This window comes from Pleurodeles waltl, chromosome 5, assembly GCF_031143425.1.
Source record: "Pleurodeles waltl isolate 20211129_DDA chromosome 5, aPleWal1.hap1.20221129, whole genome shotgun sequence".
NCBI classification, from domain to species: Eukaryota; Metazoa; Chordata; class Amphibia; order Caudata; family Salamandridae; genus Pleurodeles; species Pleurodeles waltl.
The window spans coordinates 1,546,111,039-1,546,133,652 of NC_090444.1; the positions used below are offsets into that span (position 1 = coordinate 1,546,111,039).

The following is a 22,614-nucleotide window of genomic DNA, read 5'->3' on the forward strand; positions in this document are numbered from 1 at the left end:
CAGGCTTTTGAGTGTCCTTGCAAAGAAAGGTGGCTATATTGGTCACTGATTTGTTTTTGTTTTGTTTTTGAATGTCAGAAATTTATATTTGTGAATGTTGAGATGTTATATTGGTTTCACTGGTAATGATAAATAATTGAAATGGGTATATATTTTTTTTGTTAAGTTGCCTAATAATTATGCACAGTGATAGTCACCTGCACACACAGATATCCCCCTAACATAGCTAAAACTAAAAACAAACTAAAAACTACTTCCAAAAATATTCAGTTTTGATATTAATGAGTTTTTTGGGTTCATTGAGAACATGGTTGTTGTTCAATAATAAAATTAATCCTCAAAAATACAACTTGCCTAATAATTCTGCACTCCCTGTATATGTAAATGTATATATTGAAGCAGCACCCTCTGTAAGATCTGGTATGCTAAAAAAATACAGTCAAGATTTATATCTGGCTATATATCGTTTTAGCTGTTGCTAGAGCACATGTAATCACCATGTATTGGGAGATGGACTTTGGCTCCTCCCTGAGTTGATCTTCTTCTCTAGAAGCTTGATTGGTCAGCAGTGATATAATTCTATCTATAAAATAGCTCCTCTGGTCACTACTGGGACTTTGCATGCTGTTTCCCCACGGCAAATCCAGTAGAAAGGGCTTTTAGATTGTGATCTATCTCACAAATGCAATGGGAAGGGTCGTTGTATTATGAACTCTCTGCGAAATCCAATTAAAATTGAGTTTACATAGTGAATTAAGTAAAAAGTACGATAGGAAATGGTTAAAAATTGGTGAACATTGAAATAGAGTTTTTCATTGTGAAATACATGTCATACACCTTTGGGTTAAGTTTTACACCTTTTAACACTGAAAGGTATTCCTCCAAAGATTTGTAGTTAAGGAGGGGTTAGAGAGGTCTCGGTTTCATTGTATACATATGTACATTTATGTGAAGAATTATGTTGTGTGTGACTTAAAGCAATTTTTAATTTTAAAAGTTATCTTACTGAATGGGTATTCATTTTCAACTGTTATTGTGTGCTTTTCAGTGTTCAGAGTTTCTAATTTACTCTACCTTCTCAATAATGTCTTCCACTAACTCTCTAACCTGGTGGTCAAGAGCAAAAGGGGTGATTATGGCGGTCACAATAGGTCAGTTGGCAATATGGTACCAGGAGGTTGGCTCCTCTTTGAGGAACTTCTTGGGCAGTAGTTGTGGTAGCCCAACTGTGAGGTAGCCCCATTGCTCACAACTAGCAATGGGGCTATTGGAGACATTGTTGACACACCCCACATGTCAAATATAGTAAGTAGGGGGTTTCGTTGTGAAACCCCATGACAAATGCCATAGTTGGAAGAGGTTTTACAGTCTGAATGCTTTGATAAATACAATAGGAATGTTTTTGCATGCAATACATTAAACAAAACATACATGGTATTATGTGGTATTTCAATAGCACAAACCTAGCTGAAAAGGTTCATTGTTTAACACTGAAAGATCATATTACATTAATCACTAGTTCGAGAGTTGTAAAGAAGGTCTGTTTTTCAGTGTGGACAGCTGTAATCTTTTGTTTAGCATTTACATGTGCATGAATTAAAGTACTTGTTAGAAATTGGGTCTCTAGTTGGCAGAGGAGTGTACCCTGTCCAAGTAGGGACCACAATCCTAGTCTGGGTGAGTCAGATACACAGCCTAAATTAACCTGTGATCAACCTCTGGTAGCTTGGCACCAAGTAGTCAGTCCTAACTTAAGAGGCAATGTGTAAAGTATTTGTGAAACACTTAATTACAGTAACACAGTGAAAGACACCACAAAAAAAGACTCCATACCAGGTTAGAAAAATTACAAATATTTATATGAGAAAAACAAGACCAAAACAATGAAAATCTAACCAGTAGAAGTTGAGTTATGAATTTTTAAAGATTAAGGTGGTCATTACAACCCTGGCGGTCGGTGTTAAAGCGGCAGTAAAAAAAATGGAATTACGTCCGTGGCAGAAACTGCCAACATAGACAGCCACTTTAACACTCCGACCGCCACGGCGGTACAAACAAACAGCGTGGCGGTCACCGCCAACAGGCAGGCGGAGGACAATGTACCGCCCACAGAATTACAACCTACCAATCCGCCACCTTTTCCGGGGCAGATTCACCGCAAACAAAAACACAGTGGAAACAGGACTTTGAAGGGAAAACGCTCACCTCTGCACACCCCACGAGGAACCAGGATGCCATGGAACCAGAGCTCCACATTTTTCCAGCCCTTATCTTCTTGCTCCTCTACCAGGAGCACGAACGCCAGCGGCGAAGACCACGGTGAGTACTTCACCTAGGACACAGGGGAGGGAAAAAACAGTGACACACACACACAGCACGCAACACCCCCACCCCCACCCTCACCCACGACAACACACACACTAATACAGCATGATACATTACAGTTACACCCCCCCGGAAGAATGCAAAGACAAAAGGAAATGAGGTGAACGATTGTAATATAATCAAATTCAGTATTCAAAAAATATACATACACTATTTACAAATATATGCACCAATAATATTAGTCAAAGGTATTCCACCATTAAAGTCCGTGGCCCTCTGGGCCCCAAATGCATGGGCGAGGCCCACACAAGATACCCGAACAAGACGGAGAGAACACTGCAGGGGCATCAGATAGAAATAAAACAGGCACCTCAGGGGGAAGGGAAAGAGGGGGCACCTCAGCCGGTTGAGTGGATGATGCCAGATCCACGAGGGGGCCCCATGCCCACTGTTCGGTCCTGGGGAGTGCAAAGCCACAGTCTCTCAAGTCTCTACAGTGGGTGGTTTGCCCACTGTTCAATCCTGGGAATGCAAAGCCACAGTCTCTCAAGTCTCTACAGTGGGTGGGTTGCCCACTGCTTCCTCCTGGGGAGTGCAAAGCCACAGTCTCTCAAGTGGATAACATTCTCCACTGATTCTGGACAGGGCCTTGTGCCCAGAGTGCTTCATCCTGCCAAGGACTGAGGTAGTGGATGTAAATCTCCACTGGTTGTGGAGGGAGCCTTGTGCCCAGAGTGCTTCATCCTGCCAAGGACTGAGGTAGTGGATGTCTTTCTCCATGGGTTCGGGAGGGGGCCTTGTGCCCAGAGTGCTCCATCCTGCCAAGGACTGAGGTAGTGGATGTCTTTCTCCACTGGTTCTGGAGGGGGCCTTGTACCCAGGGTGCTTCATCCTGCTCGTGGCGGCCTCAGTAGCGTCAGAGCTTTTGGCGCTCATGGGCCTGCGGTGCTTGTTGCGGTGGTGTCCTTGGCAGCGGTGCTTGTGGCGGTGGTGTCTTTGGCAGCGGTTCAGCTGCTGGCGGTCCTGTCTGGGGCAGCGGGGCTGCTGCTGGCTGGTAACGTGGCAGCGGGGCTGCTGCTGGCGGTCCTGTCTTGTGCAGTGGGGCTGATGGCGGTCGGCTCCTGGGCAGCGGGGCTGATGGCGGTCTTCTCCGCCGTGCTGATCTTCCAGGACTTGCCGGTTTTCTTGTGCCCCTTCCCCACCTTGGAAGGTGTCGCAGCTGACTCCACACCGTACCCCTGGGAGAGGCTTTGGTGGCTGGTGTCTTCCCCCTCTCCCGCCGGGTACTGGCCAACTTTTGATGCTTGACAGATGGGGGACTGTCCGTGCTGTGGCTCCTTGCCACACTGCCTGCCCTGCTGCCTGGTGCACTCCATAATCCGGTGACTACTGCCACCACTGGTCCCGCCGATGTTGTGGCTGAGGTGCTAGGTTGGGACCTGGAGAGTCGGGCCCTAGGAGACTGACGGGGTGGGGGAGGTGAGGGAATGAGGTCAAGGGTGGACAGGAAAAGTTTCTTAGGAACACTGGGACGGGTAGCTATAGGGGGTTTGGGAGTGGAGGAGGAGGTAGTGATCGTAGGAGGTGTACGTTTGGTGACTTTGGGTGAAGTTGCATGGGCTGGAGGCTGTTGTGAGGTGAATGGCTGTTGGGTGGGTGTGTGGCTGCGTTTGTGTACCTTGGGAGCTGGGCTCACAGACACACTGGGAGAGGACACAGGGGATGTGTGAATGGTAGTGGGGGTGGTGACTGCACGTGAGCGGGGTGTGGTGGTAGTTGTGCTGATGATGGACGTAGTGGCTGAAGATGTAGTGCATGCATGTGTGAGTGGTGACGAGACTGGGAGGGATGACGGAGACGAGGAGGAGGGGGACACAGTGAAGGCAGTGGATTTTGGTATGTCTGCATGTGTGTGATGCTTGCGTGAGTGCCTGTGGGATGTGTGGTGCTTATGTTTGCCTGAGCTTCCTTTGTGTGTTGAGGTGTGTGCATGCTGGTCTGATTGTGTGCTTGGGATAGGCTGAGGTACAGGGGTGTGGGTCTGGGTGGAGGAAGTTGGAGGGGGGAGGCTAGAGACAGGGACAATGGCTGCCATCAGTGCTGAGGCCAGAGTCTGAAAAGCTTGCTGAAGGGCTGCCTGACCAGAATGAATGCCCTTCAGGAATGCATTGGTTTGTTGCAACTGCCTCTCTACACCCTGGATGCCATTCAAAATGGTAGACTGCCCAACAGTGAGGGACCAGAGGAGGTCAATGGCCTCCTCACTGAGGGCAGCAGGGGTGACTGGGGCAGGGCCTGAGGTGCCTGTGGTGAAGGTGATGCCCACCCTACTGGGTGAGCGGGCACTGGGCAAAGGCTGAGGGGCTGCTGGGAGGGCGGTGCTGGAGGGGGTGGTGGCGGCTGCACCTGTAGATGCAGGGGGAACAGATGGGCCTGCCACCGCAGGGGAGCTCTCATCAGAGGACGAGTCCGTATCACTGGTGTCAGCTCCTGTCCCCGCCATGGAGCTCCCCTTGCCCTCCGTCCCACTGGTGAAATCGGAGTCCGTAGTGTCGCCCTCCAGGGCCATGTGGGATGCAGCTCCCTCCTGCTCCAGTGCCACTGCTCCTCCGCCTAATGATGCTAATGCACAAAAGTACAGGGAGACCACAAAAAGGGGGGGGGGGAGACAGAAGAAAAGACATGTTGAGTGAATGCATTACCGCTTACGTTGGCGGACACGACAGACACAGAAGCCCCCTGCACTACGCCGCGCACTTGGGGTCCACTATTCAATCCCTGGGACATTGCCTACAAGGCTATGGGCGATATCTGCACACATGGATGTCAAAGGAGCCTGACTAGGTGTAGTTGGCACTGTACGCAGGTGGGGTGGGGTGCCACAGGGTCTGCCTGAAAAAGGAGACTGAACTACCACACTCTCCCTGGCCTAGGGGAACCCACAGCCCACCTCCCCCACCCAGACACCTCCACTGTGCACTGAATCAGCAGAATGAGAGTGTACTCACCCCCTTGTGTCTGCTGTGATGCCCTCAAGCGCCCATCCAACTCCAGATACGCCATCGCCAGGATCCTGAACATCAGGGGGGTCATGGTGCGACGGGCACCCCTCCCACGTTTGGAGGCCATCCCCAGCTGGGCCTCCGCCGTCTTCTTGCTCCAGCGGCAAATGTCCTCCCATCTTTATTGGCAGTGGGTTCTCTGTCTGTGGTAGACCCCCAGGGTCCGGACATCCTTGGCGATGGTGCGCCAAACATCCTTCTTCTGGTGGGCGCTGACCTACAGGAATTGTACAGGGGAAAAAGAAAAGTTATTACTAACTGCACCGTCACAGTCATTGGCCCGGATCCCTACCCTTGCCATGTGGCACATGCACTCACCGTCGTTTCATACACGCCTCATTCTCCCCCCCTATCTTTCATCCACACCACTCCACACAGGTATTGCCCATACAGCATGCTCCCAGTGTACTTACCTGTTTGTCTGGAGGACCATAGAGTAGCGTGAACGGGGGGAGGACCCCATCCACGAGTTTCTCCAACTCCTCCGTGCTGAAGGCAGGGGCCCTTTCCCCAAACGCACGAGCCATTGTCTCTTCCAGACTGAGGTCACAGCAGCACTTGCAGTGTAGGTCCTCTCCTGTCGAAGATCAGGTATCGAGTGATTGAACAGATCGAAAATGGCAGAAAGTGCTCCAAAAAGGAGTGGGTCCAAGCCACAAACTTCCATGTACTTTAACACTACTAACTCTCTACTGTCTGTACTTTTCACCCAGTGTATGGTCACTGAGTTGTCACTTTCTCTTACGATTTCACAGATGTGGGTCCCACTGTGTGACATCTGCTATGTTTCCTCATGGACTAGAGCTGTGTGACATAGGTATGTTGACATTACCATTGAAAGAGCATTTTGTCGCTTTAATTGCTAATACACTAATTCGAAATCACAGACAGACTCCAGATTGTTTTGTGCTTTAAAGGTGTTTAATTAAGTGCTCAATATTGGAGGGGGTTGTTAAATGGTGAGGGGTGATGGTGGAGGAATGTCCATGGCAGAGTCCAAGTTATTAGTCTCACAGGTGCATTGTCCAAAGGGGCATAGGAAGTGGAGCTGGGGCAGTTTAAGTATGGACAGGGTGACAAAGTGGGACAGAAGGATGACAATCAGGGTGGTCTCATTTCTTGGCCGGGGTCTTGGCATCATTCTCTGTCTTTGTCCTGGATCACAGGGACCGTTTGCAGGTGGTTTTCCATCTGCAGGGGGTGGGGTGCTGGTGTTGTGGTCCTGTGGTGGTGCCACCTGTCCACTAGCGCCAGCGGAGGTGGTGGGCAGTTCATCGTCCAGGCTAGTGTCAGGGGCCCCTTGTTGTGCCACAGTGTCCCTCCTGGTGTTGAGGACTTTCTTCAGCACCCCACAATGGTGCCCAGGGTGGAACTGATAGATCTGAGTTCCTCCCTGAAGCCCAAATACTGTTCCTCCGGCAGCCTCTGGGTCTCCTGAAACTTGGCCAGTACAGTTGCCATCGTCTCCTGGGAATGGTGGTAGGCTCCCATGATGTTGGAGAGGGCCTTGTGGAGAGTGGGTTCCCTGGGCCTGTCCTCCCCCTGTCGCACAGCAGCCCTCCCAGTTCCCCTGTTTCCCTGGGCCTCTGTCCACTGAACGGTGTGCCCACTGCCACTGCCCCCAGGTCCCTGTTGTTGTTGGGGTGGTGGGTTATCCTGGGTTCCCTGTAGTGGTGGGCACACTGCTGATTGACGTGTCCTGGGGACAGAGGTATGGGCCCACTGGGTGGGTGCTGTGCTGGTGTTTCCATAGGGGGGAAGCTCTGTAGTGGCCTGTGACTGTGTGAGGGGAACCGACTGTCCCGAGGTCCCAGATTGGCTGGGCTGGTCGTCTAGATCCAGTTGGACAGAGCTGCTGTCATTACTGTGGGCCTCTTCTGTTGGTGGAGTGGACATGTCTGGACCCTCCTCTCTGGTGATGTTGGGTAGGGGTCCTGCAGGGCTGTAAAAGCATGATTATTGTTGTATTGGTGTGTGTTCTTTGAGGTGCGTAGATGCTGTATGCGTGATGGTGTGGTGTGCTAGTGGATGCTGGTGTAGTGTTAGCTATTCTCTCTCTGTGCTTCTTCTAAAAAATGTAGTTGTAAGGGGTTGTGGGTAATGTGGGTGTGTGTTTTATAGTGTTGTGAGTGTGTGGGTGTGGTGTGTGTATGTGTATCAGGTGTGTGTATTTCAAATTGTCCAATGTGGTTGTGTTTTGTAAATGTGTGTGTATTTTGAGCGCGGTGGTGTGTACCGCCAATGGAATACTGCGGTTGAAAGACCGCCATGTGGATTCGTGGGTCGTGATAGTGTGGGCGTATTCCTGTTGGCGTGACGGTGGAGGTTTTGTTTTCGCCAGTTCATCACTGACCTTTGGTGTGGCGGACTTTTTGTGGGTGTCTCACTTTTGGCGGATTCCGAGCAGTGGGTCATAATGACCGTGGTGGAATTCCGCTGCCGCCGCAGTGTGTTGGCAGTCTTCTGCGCGGCAGTAAGCGGCTTTTACCGCCATTGTTGTATTGACCCCCTAAATGTGAAAACAGTGCTTAGACATCTATAGCAGTCAAAAGGTAACTTGAAGTCACATGGCACAAGGACTTTTTATTACATGTTACATCCACAATGCAGGCCGGCCTCAATGGAGGGTAGGCTGGGTACAGAACCCATGCAGGGTCCGCTGAACTGCACCTTTGTTGGAGCAATGCGTTGTTAGCGAGGTTATGATGCATCAATATTTCTGTCACACTCGGGGCGATCTGTCGCTTTTTGAAGTTTGGAGTTGCAGAACAAACTTCCGAGGCCCAGGACTGCAGAGGGCACCTGAGGCAAGGGTAGGACTCACAGGGGTCCAGGAGCACCAGAATAGTTGCAAGCAGTCCTTAATGTCCCTGAGACTGCAGAAGAACAGGGACAAGGCAGCAAGCCCTTTGAAACTCTTGGGTTCAAGGATATTGAGGACAAGTTCAGTCCTTCTCACTGCAGAACAGATGCAGCAGGCCAACAGAGCAGAACAAACAGCAAAGTGACAACACAACACACAGCAGCAGTACACCAACACAGCAATACAGTTGAGGAGTGGCTGTCCCTTCTGGCAGCCAGCAGTTCTTCTTTTTGGCAGAGTGTCCCTTGTTCTAGTAGAGATCCGCTTTGGTGGGGCCCAGTATTTATGCATTGGTGCCCTGGTTCTGGAAGGTGGGTGAAGCTTACAGAGGCAGGCCTTTAAAACGCACAGATGCCCTGCCTTCCATGCCCTGGCTCTAAGCTGGCTGGAGTCACAATACAGGGTTGTTAATCCCTATGGGGTGGACAGGACAAGTCTATTCAGGTGTAAGTGAGGCAGTGCTAAGCTTCCTCATCAAGCCAGTTAATGGCCCATTAAGGCCCATTAGGTCACACCTAATCTCCCATTCTGTTTGGCTGTTTAGAGGGAATGAATAAAGCCCAGATATCACTTAAAGCAGGTGTGTATTCAGAAGTAGGCAGAGGCACAGACTGTTTAAAGTAAGAAAATGGCAACTTTCGAAAAGTGGCATTTTGAGAATTACAATTTAAAATCAGACTTTACCATAAGTTGTGAATTTAAATTGTGAGTCCAGAGACACCAAACTCCACATTCCTATCTTTTCCCAATAGAGAGTTACACTTAAAAAATGTTTTAAGGTAATTCCAATGTTATCCTATGGGAGAAATAGGCCTTGTGATAGTGAAAAATGAATTGAGCAGTTTTTACTACCTGGACATGTTAAACTTAAAGGTACATGTCCATCTTTTTCAATACACTGCACCCTGCCTCTGGGGCTAACTAGGGCCTACCTTAGGAATTACTTACATGTAATAAAAAGGAAGGTTTGGGCCTGGCAAGTGGGTGCGCTTGCCACGTTTAAATGGAAGTTTAAAACTGTACACACAGGCACTGCAATTGCAGGCCTGAGTCATGTTTAAAGTGCTACAATAGTGGGTGGCACAATCAGTGCTGCAGACCCCGTAGTAGCATTTAATATATGGGCCTTGGGCACATGTAGTGCTCTTTATTAGGGACTTTCAAGTAAATTAAATATGCCAATTGTGGTTAAGCCAATGTTACCGTGTTTTAAGCACAGAACACGTGCATGTGCACTTTATCACTGGTTAGCAGTGGTAACGTGCCCAGAGTCCTAGAGCCAACAAAAATAAATTCAGCAAAAAGTGGAAGGAAAATGCAAAAAGTCTGGGGATGGCCCTGCAGAAAGGGACATTGCCAACAGTACCTTTTTAAGGTCTGGGTTAAGAAAGCTTTTGTCGGTACTAGAGCTCATGTAATCTCCAAAGTGAGCTTTAAAAGGCTTTGACTTTGCCTTTGTCTTCCTCTTCTTCACTGCAGATATTTAATTTATCAGCAGTTGTTGTATTCCACTTCTTAATAGTTGCAGTGCAATGCCTTGAAGAAGAAGTGTCCATGTACTACAATGAAGATGGAGTGATTTAGTATACATTGCCCTGAATTCCACAATAGCAACCACTGTTTTTTTAAATTACAAACTAGTGTTTTGTCTCTCAATGAAAATAGTTTTTCACGCTGTGTGTGCAAACAGCAGCATGGCTTGACACAACATGATTCACTGGAGATATCCTGTTTTAAAGATGGCCACTGCACTGAAACAGGATGACATCGGTGGTGTCACTGAGTTTCTTTCTGCATCATAGAAATTGTAGATGTCATGTAAAGCATACTGAATTGTGAGCGGAACTCCCTAATTTAAGATAGTTATAACGTCCGCATGAGGCGTACTGGCCATGTCTGTGATTAATTCATGATTCTGTAGGCACTCAGGTCCAGCTGCCATTGAGTCCTATATTTGTTAAAACTGTAGACAACTTTGAAAAGTTGTGTTTTCCCTGGAGGTATGCGGTACACAAATGACTCATTCTGTTTTAGACACACACAGATATTTTTTGAGTTTTAAAATTTTTCCAAAATTGGCTTAAGGAGTATTTACATCTGGGGCACTGCTCTGTTCTTATCTCTATGATATCTGAAACTGAGGGGTCAGTGTTGTATGCCCCTGGGACTTACAGCAAAAGCCTAAGTTGCATAGCCTTGTCCACCATGGACTTGTGTCTGATACAAGAGGCTATCTAGTAATAGGTAGAGGTGTTGCACCTGTGTTAAAGAATCTTCAAGTAATTATGCCTGACTCTTAGGGGTCACTTAGCAATTGCTTCCATTTGTAGCAAGCATTAGCAAAACCAACAGGTCTAACTTTATTGTAATAGCACAGTGAAACACAGGTAAGCAGAAATGATGTTTGCATGCCTTACCACATTAAAGCCAGACCTTTTATCTTTGCTGGGGCTAGTTTCATTTTTATCTGTAAATCAGTATGGCACCTGTTAGAAATGGGATCTCTAGTTGGCAGAGCTATACACCCTTGTCCAAGTAGTCAGGGTACATGACAACACAATCTAAATTATCCCATGCCCACCCTCTGGTAGCTTGGCACTGAGCAGTCAGGCTTAACTTAGAAGGCAATGTGTAAAGTATTTGTGCAATAAATAATAGAGTATCACGATTTAGAAAAATAGATAATATTTATCTGAATAAAATATGGTAAAAATGACAAAGATCCAATAAGCACAAGTTTTAAAAGGGTTAGAATAGTCTCAATTCTTAAAAATATACAGTTGTCTCTTTGTTAAACACAATACCTGGGATGCATAAAAAATAACGATGCACGGAGACTGCAGAGGAGGAGATGCATGGAAAAATAAGGTGTTGCATCAGATTTTCCGACGCGACACAGACAATGTGTTGTTTCTTTCCACACTGCAAGGGGTTTTCTTAATTTTTGGGCATACAGTCTTGGTTCCTCACTGCGATACAGGGATATTTTGACACCAAAGGACGATGCATTGAAAATCCTTGATGTACTGGAAGAAGGAGCAGGCGCTGCATCGATTTGGTAGGTGATGTGTCGGGTTTTCCAACCGCAAGGTCTCAGCTTCATCAGTGCCCAGACCATAGCAAATGCTTCTTCTTCAATGGCACTCCACCTCTGTTCCCATGGTAGTAACCTCCTACTGATGAAGGCTACTGGTTAGTGTAGGTCCTCCGCGTCTGTCTGCACTATGAACTCCTTGGAGTAACCAGGGGCCCTGAGCACGGGTGCCATGCACTTTGCTTCCTTGAGAGAATCAAACACTTTCTGACAAGCCTCTGTCCAGATCACCAACTAGGCTACTCCTTCTAACTCGGTTAAGGGGGTCACCGTGGTGCTACAACCCTTAACAAATCTGCGGTAGTAACCAGTAAGGCCTAGGAAGGCTCTGACGTCTGTCTGAGTTCTAAGTGGTTGCCAGGCCATGACTGTCTCAATCTTGGCCTGGAAGGGCTGCACCTTGCCACTACCTACTAGGTGTCCCAAGTACACCACAGAACCCTGCCCGATGAGGCACTTACTGGCCTCGATTGTCAGGCCTGCCTGTTTCAGGGCCTGAACCGCCTCTTAGTGGTGTAGCAGGTGTTCCTCCCAGCTGGCACTGTCGACAGCAATGTCATCTAGATAGGCAGTGCAGGACGCATACTTACCAGTCAGGACCCCGTTAACCAACTGAAGGTAGCGGGGGTGTTTTTGAAGCCAAAGTGCATTACCCAGAACTGGTAATGTCCCTCAGGTGTTGATATGGCAGATCTCTTCTTGGCCCCTTCAGTCAAGGAGATATGCCAGTACCTTAATGTCAAATCAAAAGTACTGAGGAATTTGGCAGTGCCTAGCCTTTCAATGTGTTCATCAGCTCAGGACATGGGGTGAGTATCAGTCTTAGTGACGGAATTGAGACCCAGGTAATTGACACAGAACCAGAGTTCTGACTTGGCACTCGGTGGGGCAGCCTTCGGTAGCAGCACCACAAGCCTGGACCAGTGACTGCTGGATTTCTCAATCACCCCTAGAGCCAGCATCTTGGCAACTTCATCCTTGATGCTGGCCTTCATCCTGTCTGACAGCCTGTACATTGTATTCTTTACAAGGGGACTGTCTCCCATGTCAATGTCATGGACACACAGGTGTGTGAGTCCAGGGGTGAGGGAAAACAGAGCGGAATACTGCTCTAGTAACTGGTAACAGTCACCTTGCTGGTCCAGGGTCAGGGAGTCAAGGAGATTGACACCCTCCACTGACCCATCACCCTCCTGTGCAGAGAGGTTGGGAGAGGTTCACTCTCCTCCTACATACCCTCATCTGTCACCAGAATCATGCTGACTTCAGACTTCTCAAAATGAAGCTTCAGTCTGTTCACATGGAGCACCCTGAAGGGATTCCTAGGGGACTGGAGGTCCACTAAGTAAGTGGCCTCCCTCTTACACTCCTTGATCTCATATGGCCAGTCCAGTCATCCTGTAGCACTCTAGGCTCTATTGGCTTCATAACCCATACCTTGTCTCCAGGCTGAAACTCTACCAGGGTGGCCTTCTGGTCGGACCAGTGTTTCATAACCTCTTGACTGGCCTTGAGGTTGCTCCTAGCCTTTTTCCAGAAGTAGTGCATCAGGCTGCAGAGGGCCAACATATATCTGACCCCATTCTGGGGGAGGTTTCATGGGAGCTTTCTCCCACCCCAAATTGACAATGCTTAGGGGTCCCCTAACAGGATACCCTTAGAGAAGCTCAAAGGGACTGGACCCTACCCCCTTCTGAGGTACCTCTCTATAAGTAAAGAGAAGGCATGGCAAGAGGACGGCCCACCTATGCCTCATGGCCTCAAGCAGGCCTGTTATCATTCCCTTCAAGGTCTTGTTGAATTTCTCAATGAGATCATTGGATTGAGGATGATAGGGTGTGGTTAACTTGTAGGTCACCCCACACACATCCCACTTGGACTTTACATATGCAGACATGAACTTAGTGCCTCTGTCAGGTACTATATACTTGGGGAATCCCAAACAGGTAAAGATCCCCATCAGAGTTCTCGTCACTACCGGTGCAGTCACCATCCTCAGAGGGATTGCCTCTGAGTAGTGGGTGGCATGTTCCACCAAAGCCAGGATAAACCTGTTGACTAGGGCAGTTTTGGGGTTCAATTGACCAATGACGTAGATGCCCAACCTTTCAAAGGGGGTGTCAATGACGGGACGTGGGATCAGGGGAGCCTTGAGCTTTTTCCCTGTCATCCTACTGGTGTGGCAGGTGGAACCAGACCTACAGAATGTATCTGAGGCTATCCGCATTCAAGGCCAATAAAAGTGTGTGAGAAGCCTGTCAAAGGTCTTTTCTTACCCTAAATGTCCTGCAGGTGTGTGTTGTGAGCCACACCCAGTAGGAAGGCCCGGTAACACAGGGGTACCACCAGCACATGTGCGGCCCCAGTACCCAGAACCTTAAGCTCACTGTAAAGGAGATAATTCTCCCAGTAGATAAGGTGATCCCAAGAGGCTTCACCTGCTACATGGGGTGAGGCCTGTTGCTTTAAGCCCTCAAGAGTGGGACACTCCTTCTGGCCCTTGCAGAATTCTTCCCTGGTTGGTCCACCCTCAACTTGCCAGACAACGAGCTCAGGTAAGTCACCCAGGGCAGCAACGTCTTCCCCGGTTGGCTCAGGGGCCTCCTCCTCAGGGACCTCATCAACCTTCATCACAGGAATTTCTGGGACCGGTTTCCCGGGCCCCTTGCCCTTCTCCTTTGCAGCTGTCTGGGTCATTCTTCCAGGCTCAAGACACCCTTGACTTCCCTCCCGGGCAGCCATGGAACTTGTGGTCATGCAGATTCACTCAGGCAATCCCATCATCTCCAAGTGAGACCTTAGCTCTACCTCCCTCCAGGTAGTGTGCTCAAGGTCATTGACTAACAGACAATCTACAGGCATTGCAGGACTCACAGCTACTATCAGAGTACCAGAGATCGTCCCTCACTCAAAGGAAACCAGAGCCACCAATAGATGGCTCTTGTGATTGTCTGTGAATATGACTTAGTGGAATGTGTTTGGCAGGACCTCATTTGGTGACACCAGTTGACCCATGACAGTGGTCATGCTGGCTCCTGTGTCATGCAGAGCCTCCACCGTTGCCCATTAATAGTGACCCACTGCCTATACTTGGCAGTATTAGCAGGCATGTTGGCTTTTGGTACCATCTCTGCATCCCCCAGGGATACTAGGATTACCTCTGTCTGTTCCCCTAAATTAACTGGGACAACGTCCTCCCCGACCGTTACACTAGCCAACCCAGGTGTCTGCACTCCAGTGGGAGGCTGTGCCCTCTTTGGACATTTGCAGTCACCCTTGGAGTGACCATACTTGGATCACTCTGCACATTGGGGTATAAATCCCCCTGTCTTATGGTCAAAGAACCCATTCTTTTTAGAATCAATCAGACTGGGATTGGTTACCACTATTCCCTTGGGAATTGTTTTGGGGGCCTTTTGAGAACTCCTTCTTTTTATGTTTTTCTCCTCCCTCTTTCTTCTGTTGGGAACCCTGACCACCTTTGTGGGTGCCCCCGATACCTTTTTGGACACCCTGGTGCTAGCCCAGAGGTCAGCCTCCTCAGCAAGCTTCATGGGATCAGTCAGCTTACTGTCAACTATATGCTGGCACAACTCTGTAAAGCAAGTACTGTGCTTATATTCTCTCAGGATCAAATTGTACAACCCAACATAATCACCGACTTTGCTGCCCTGCACCCAGCTTTTCAGTGCCTTACTGAAAAAATCAATAACGTCTACCCAGGATTGGTTGGGAATTTTGCTAGCAGTCCCTGAATCTTTGGCAATACTTTTCAGGGACAATCCAAATTTGGCAATTAAAATGGCCTTCAAAGGAGCATACTTGGTCTGGTCCTGAACCTTTAGTGTAAGAAGTGTGTCCCTCCCAAGTGTTGGCACATGTTTCCACTAGCCTCCTTCCATTGCTCTTCAGGAACCCCATGTGCCCTTAGTGCAACTTCATAAGCAGAAAACCACTTGTCAACATAATCTCCCACCACATAACTTGGCACCAAATCCTTAGGCATTCAAAACTTTTTGTCTCCAGCAGGACCTGTATGTATGCTGCCAACATCACTGCTGGACACAGACTGCCTAGACTTGAGCTCCAGCTCTTTTATACTGAGTTCATGAGCTAGTAGTAGTTTATTTTCTGCCAAGGCTCTTTCAGTCTTCCTCTCCTCTGCCTCCATTTGTAACCAAACTGCAGCCTGAATTCTATTTTCCTCTCTTCTTTCCTCTGCTGTAAGGCTGTGATTTGAGACACTGCCCCCCAGTTTCTCAGGGGGCACAAATCCAAGAGTGTCACCCCCCCCACTACTGTTGGTAAATCCTAGGGAAAGCCAATCACTTGCTCTCCCAACTCATCATGCTCTTGTGAACGGGCTTCTGTCCAGGCCCTCAGTGCCTTTTCGAACTCCTCCTTGTTGATGGCTTCATGGGTAGGTACCCCTATCCCTTTGCAGAAACCCTTCAGCTGGTTAACATTATTGGGCATATTTATACTCCGTTTGCGCTGAATTTGCGTCGTTTTTTTCGACGCAAATTCGACGCAAAACTAACTCCATATTTATACTTTGGCGTTAGACGCGTCTAGCGCCAAAGTTCATGGAGTTAGCGTCATGTTTTAGCATGAACACCTTCCTTGCGTTAATGAGATGCAAGGTAGGCGTTCCCGTCTTAAAAAATGACTCCCAGGCATGTGCGTGGTATTTATACTCCCGGGCAAAAATCACGCCCGGGAGTGGGCGGGGCAAAAAAACCCGCATTTGCGCCTCTTTTTAACGTCTGGGTCAGGGCAGGTGTTAAGGGACCTGTGGGCTCAGAATGAGCCCAGAGGTGCCCTCCCCTGCCCCCAGGGACACCCCCTGCCACCCTTGCCCACCCCAGGAGGACACCCAAGGACGGAGGGACCCATCCCAGGGAAGAAAAGGTAAGTTGTGGTAAGTATTTTAAAAAAAAAAAAATTGTGGCATAGGGGGGCCTGATTTGTGCCCCCCTACATGCCACTATGCCCAATGACCATGCCCAGGGGACAGAAGTCACCTGGGCATGGCCATTGGGCAAGGGGGCATGACTCCTGTCTTTGCTAAGACAGGATTCATGTTAATGGCGTCTGGGCGCCCAAAAAAAATGGCTCAAATCGGGTTAAGACGATTTTTTTGCCTCAGCCTGACTTGCCCCATTTTGGGACGCCCAAACGCCATTTTTCCCTACGCCGGCGCTGCCTGGTGTACGTTGTTTTATTTCACACACACCTGGCAGCGCCGGTCGGCTAACGCCGGCTAACGCCATTCAATAAATACGGCGCGCGCATGGCGCTTCAGAATGGCGTTAGCCGGCGCTAATTTTTTGGGCGCAAAACTGCGTTAGCGCAGTTTTGCGTCAAAAAGTATAAATATGGCCCTATATGTCTCCAGCTTGGCTAGGTCAAACTCTCCAGCTCCACTTGTGGACCCAGTCAAAGACTGATGTATAGGATACCGATTAAAAAATATCAAGCAGAAAAAAGAAACAAATCAGATTGATCTTTGCCTGTGAGTGGGTAATGTACACGTAGCTATTGTTTGCACTGCACAAACACAAGTCCTATCCTCACCACTATCCCCAGTGTTAGAAATTGGGTCTCTAGTTGGCAGAGGTATACACCTTTGTCCAAGTAGGGACCACAGTCCTTGTCAGGGTAAGTCAAACACAATCTAAATTATCCTGTGCCCACCCTCTGGTAGTTTGGCACTGAGCATTCAGGCGTAACTTAGAAGGCAATCTATAAAGTATTTATGCAATACATCGTAGAGTAACACAGTGAAAACACAACAAAAATTAACCACACAGATTTAGAAAAATAGATAATATTTATCTGAATACAATATGGTAATAATGACAAAGATCCAATAAGCACAAGTTTTAAAAGGTTTAGAAGAGTCTCAATTCTTAAAAATAAACAGTTGTCTCTTTGTTACACACAATACCTGGGATGCATCAAAAATAACGATGCACGGAGACCGCAGACGAGGAGCTGCTTGGAAAAATAAGGTGTTGCATCAGATTTTCCAAGGTGGCACAGACAATGTGTCATTTCTTTCCACGCTGCAAGCGGTTTGCATTGTTTTTGGGTGTGCAGTCTTGGTTCCTGTTAGACCTGACAGCCTTAGGGTGGTCACCCCTAACTTTTTGCCTGCCTCCCTCCACTTTTTGGACACTGTTTGTGCTGGCTTTTAGACTCTGAGCACTTTATCGCTGCTAACCAGTGCTAAAGTGCATATGCTCTCTCCCTTTAAACATGGTAACCTTGGATCATACCTGATTAGACTATTTAATTTACTTATAAGTCCCTAGTAATGTGCATTATATGTGCCTAGGGCCTGTAGATTAAATGCAACTAGTGGGCCTGCAGCACTGGTTGTGCCACCCACTTAAGTAGCCCCTTTACCTTGTCTCAGGCCTGCCATTGCAAGGCCTGTGTGTGCAGTTTCACTGTCACCTCGACTTGGCATTTAAAAGTACTTGCCAAGCCTAAACCCCCCCTTTCTCCACATATAAGTCACCTCTAATGTGTGCCCTAGGTAATATTACTCTAGAATAGTAATATTAAATCCAGCTTCACCAGTCAGCAGGATTTGGTATTACCATTCTGGCCATACTAAATATGACCTTCCTACTCCTTTCAGATCAGCAGCTACCACTTCAATACTGTATGAGGGCAGCCCCAAAGTTAGCCTATGAAGGGAGCAGGCCTCACAGTAGTGTAAAAACGAATTTAGGAGTTTTACACTACCAGGACATGTAAATTACACAGGTACATGTCCTGCCTTTCACCCACACAGCACCCTGCTCTAGGGGTTACCTAGTGCCTATCTTAGGGGTGAGTCATATGTTAAAAAAGGGGAGTTTAAGGCTTGGTAAGTACTTTTTAAATGCCAAGTCGAAGTGGCAGTGAAACTGCACACACAGGCTTTGTAATGGCAGGCCTGAGACATGGTTAAGGGGCTACTTATGTGCATGGCACAATCAGTGCTGCAGGCCCACTAGAAGCATTTAATTTACAGAGCCTGGGCACATGTAATGCACTTTACCAAGGACTTATAAGTAAATCACATATGCCAGTTGGGGATTAACCAATGTTACCAAGTTTAAGGGAGCGAGCATATGCACTTTAGCACTGGTTAGCAGTGGTAAAGTGCGCAGAGTCCTAAAACCAGCAAAAACAGTGTCAAAAAAGTGAAGGGAGGCAGGCAAAATGTTGGGGGATGAGCATCCAAAGGCTGTGAGGTCTACCATCACCCTTGTCTTCTATTTGGTATGACCACTATCATCAGGTGTCATAAAACATTCCCTTTGTAATCCACACTTAACTATTGTTCAAGTTGGATGCTGAGTAAACGCTTCTTAGAGGTATCACACATTTCATCTAACTGCTGGTAGCTGAGATATCCTATTCCTCTAAGCATTCTATTCTTATTTGTGGCAGTGAAAGGTGTTTCTCTCTTAGTGCCAGACCCTAAGGCACAAATAACCCTGCTACTAATAGGTAAATAATGTTTTACTGCACAACAGTCTTGCAGACCCCTTTCTTGAATGTCAAACTTGCTTTTCTCATGTCACTAAATCAAGAGTATCCAAAACTAACACAACAGAAGACTTTTCCCACATTTCTAAAACAGTTACACAACTGTCAGTGCTATAAATATGATAGATTCCAAGAATGTATTAACTAAAAGTATTCTTTTGAAACAACACCACAAATAAGCAAATGAGCAAATTGAAAATAGATCATTTTTGTAAATGTTTTAAAAAAACAAGGCTGAATTACATGGAATGCAGCTTATTTTTATAACTGGTAGTAATATTTCTTTATAAGTGTAGAAAAATATATTAAAGATAAAGAATCTCAAAAATGCACTGATGCAAAAAGTACTAACTAGTTAAATAGAAGCTGGTCATGTCTTACGCTACCTTCTCATCACTTTTTCTAATCAGATGACTTACTGAAAATTGATGACAGGCAGCCATCATTATCTCATTCTGCCTGTCCCATATAGGTATACATTAGGTATAGAGTGCCTTTATAAAAAGGTCCATGTGACTGGAGATTCTGAGTCATGGTGAAACAACACCACAAATAGGCAAATGAGCAAATTGAAAATAGATAATTTTTGTAAATGTTTTAAAAAAACAAGGCTGAATTACATTGAATGCAGCTTATTTTTATAACTGGTAGTAATATTTCTTTATAAGTGTAGAAAAAAATATTAAAGATAAAGAAGCTCAAAAATGCACTGATGCAAAAAGTACTAACTAGTTAAATAAAAGCTGGCCATGTCTTACGCTACCTTCTCATCTCTTTTTCTAATCAGATGACTTACTGTACATTGATGACAGGCAGCCACATTTCCTTTTTTTTTTTTTTTATGTTCATACAAATCATCATTATCTCATTCTGCCTGTCCCATATAGGTATACATTAGGTATAGAGTGCCTTTATAAAAAGGTCCATGTGACTGGAGATTCTGAGTCATGAGTAGTGATCCCAGATGGGCCTGTGTGGAATTACATGGCATACATGTGCTGGATGCTTAGGACGTCAGGACCCCACATATGTTATTTTGCTTGAATAAAAAATAAAATATATTATCAGTTTGTTTTTTTCAACAAAATACCAGTGTCAGGTACAGTTATTTTATTATGCGTCTCTTCTTCACCTAACATAGAAAAGTTGAAAGCATTGTAGACTGTACAATAAATGTGGTGTTATTTCCAGCAGTGATATATTAGAGCAAAATAACATGAAAGACTGATCAAATAAAAACATTTATACTAATACAAAGTTCAATGTTTCAGAGTCAAAATACATACAGTTGTCAATTTATAAGTGTGTTGACCTGTTTCAGACCAGTGGCAGACATTACGGAGGGTCTTCATCTGGTCTTGGACAGCTTCGTAAGGTGGATAATCTGTTATCTTTAGTCAATATTTAATCATCGTTCTTTTAGGGGTCTGTATTAGGTTAGTGTAGGAGCTGATCTGTGGTAATGTCCACTAACATGTTATGAAGTGTTCAGCATCCTAGAGCTGATGGTAACGTCTGTGTAGGATACAGATAATCAATGTCAGAAAATGAAACATGCCAGTGGAAGATGATAAGCCTGTACCTGAATGCACAGCAAAATGTTTGAATCCTGCAGACGCAGCCTCTGCATTTTCTCTGATGGGCTGAAAGTGGTATGTTTTTATAATATTAAAGTTCAGAGGCACTTAAAGATGATAAATTTTGAAGATTATTTTTATCTCACATTTATAATCATACAATTCCTCAAAGAAAAGAGTACCTGCCACTTGTATCAGAGTTAAAATCTGCATCCTTACAGCAAATATTTCTGGGTGAGGTAGTTACAGTAATTATTTCTCATGAAATGTTTCAAACAGTCTCCTCTGCTACTGGCAATTTTATGTAGTATTTTCAGCAGCATACCACCTTGATAACCATTTCTTGGAAATGGAGGGATACAGAAATATAAAGAACCAAGGGAAAGGAGAGAGACCAAGAGAAACAGAGACAAACAGCAAGGAAGAAAAAAACATGAGGTATAAAGAATGAGAAGGAGCTATTGAAGATCAAGAGAGAGAGAGAGACAAAGATTTAGGTAACAAATCAAGAGTAGAGGGGACGGTAGCTCACTTGTGCCTACAGAATGGGTCCCTTTTCCATAGAGCATAGACTAACCACTATCTGCTTGAAAAAAGGAAAGAGAGGGTGGAGAAGGACAGAGAGAGAAAGAGAGAGGGAGAGACAATGCGAGAGCGAGAGAGAGAGGGCGACAATGAGAGGGACAGTCTGGGTGCCAGTTAGGTAGAGATAGGAAGGATTTGGACTTATCAAAGTACAGTTGTTCCTTGTAAACAGTGATTATTTCCTGCCGTAATCCAAGCATAATTGACTAAATGTACCTTGATGGATTGCTCCTGTGCCTTTTTAGCGTACCAGATTCCTGGTCTACCACAGAAAACTTTTGAAGATAAAAGGCACAGACGGCTTAGTCCAAATATTTCTCCTGCACAATATAAAACTCTTATATTGCTCCACTAACAATGTCCAGGCCTCTGTTTTGTCCCACATAGAAATGACCAATGACCTGCCCACTGGCAAACCTGACACGATTCTGGCTCTTCTGAATTCGAAATAACGTATCACATAATCTCTATCCCCCCAAAAAACGTTGTCTCTATACTTCCCCAACTCAACTAAGAAAATTGCACTTCTCCTAAGGTCTCATGGCACAATCATCTTTTTCCCCAAAAGACTAGAGATCCCAACAGCACTAATGGAAAATATGCACAGATAGACCTTTGAAATATATGCCTTATGAGTTGTGAGTGAGCCCTAGAAATCTGTCTCCCAAACACTGAAATCATCAACAAATAGATAAGATTCCATGTTTAATTTAGGTTTGTCCCATACATACTCTAACATCTTACTGCTTGCCCAATTGATTTGACCTCTACTTACCTAACACACTTACACAATTACTGTTAGTGCTTACTTTGAGCTGGTGGTTGCAGGTGGGGCCCAAGGCACTAATTTTAGGGGAACAACACATATTTTTCATCATCAGACTTTTACCCGGAGTAAATGAGGAAAAGAAAGATGGAAAAGCAGGGACAAATTTACCAAGCATTGGCAAAGCCAATAAGTCTTGCCTATGTGAGAGCTAATGGCTTTGCCAATGTCTTTCAGCCATGTTGTACAGCAGAGTGCCAGCATGGCTACAAGTTAGTGGTGTTGAATGGAGTAGAGTGGCCTAGAGTAGAGTGGAGTAGAGTGACCAAGAGGAGAGGAGAATGGAGTGGTGGTGGAGTGGAGTGACTTAGAATAGCATGGATTGGAAAGGAGCAAGGTAGAGTACCATAGAGTAGAGTGGGGCAGAGAAGAGTGGCATAGTGTGGGATGGAGGGATGTGGAGTAGCGTGGAGTAGAGTGGTATAGAGTACAGTTCCATAGAGTAGAGTGGCATAGATTAGAGTGGAGTAACATGGAGTGATGTAGAGTAGAGTAGCACAGAGTGGCATAAAGTTGGGTAGAGCAGAGAGATGTGGAGTGGAGTAGAGTGGCATAGTGCGCATGCAGTGGCACAGGTAGAATGGTATAGAATGGAATGGAATGCCATAGAGTAGTGGCATAGAGTGGAGTGGCACTGAGTGATATAGAGTGGAGTAGAGTGGCATAGAATAGAGTGGCATAAAGTATAGTGGTGTTGAGTACCATAGAGTGACATTGTGTGAAGTGGAGTGCAG

General features: G+C 46.4%; 1 protein-coding gene across 10 annotated transcripts in view; it reads right to left on the minus strand.

Annotated features, from left to right (window-relative positions):
* ALKAL2 (ALK and LTK ligand 2) overlaps positions 1–22,614 on the minus strand; it is a 333,889-nt gene that overhangs the window by 283,009 nt on the left and 28,266 nt on the right. For 5 of the 10 annotated variants that reach the window (XM_069235847.1, XM_069235843.1, XM_069235845.1 and 2 more), the window contains exon 5: positions 20,475–20,535. The exons of the other annotated variants lie outside the window; for them this stretch is intronic. In XM_069235847.1, coding sequence (XP_069091948.1) covers positions 20,475–20,535 — 61 coding nt within the window. The remainder of the gene's footprint in view (positions 1–20,474; positions 20,536–22,614) is intronic. 10 annotated transcript variants of the gene reach the window in all.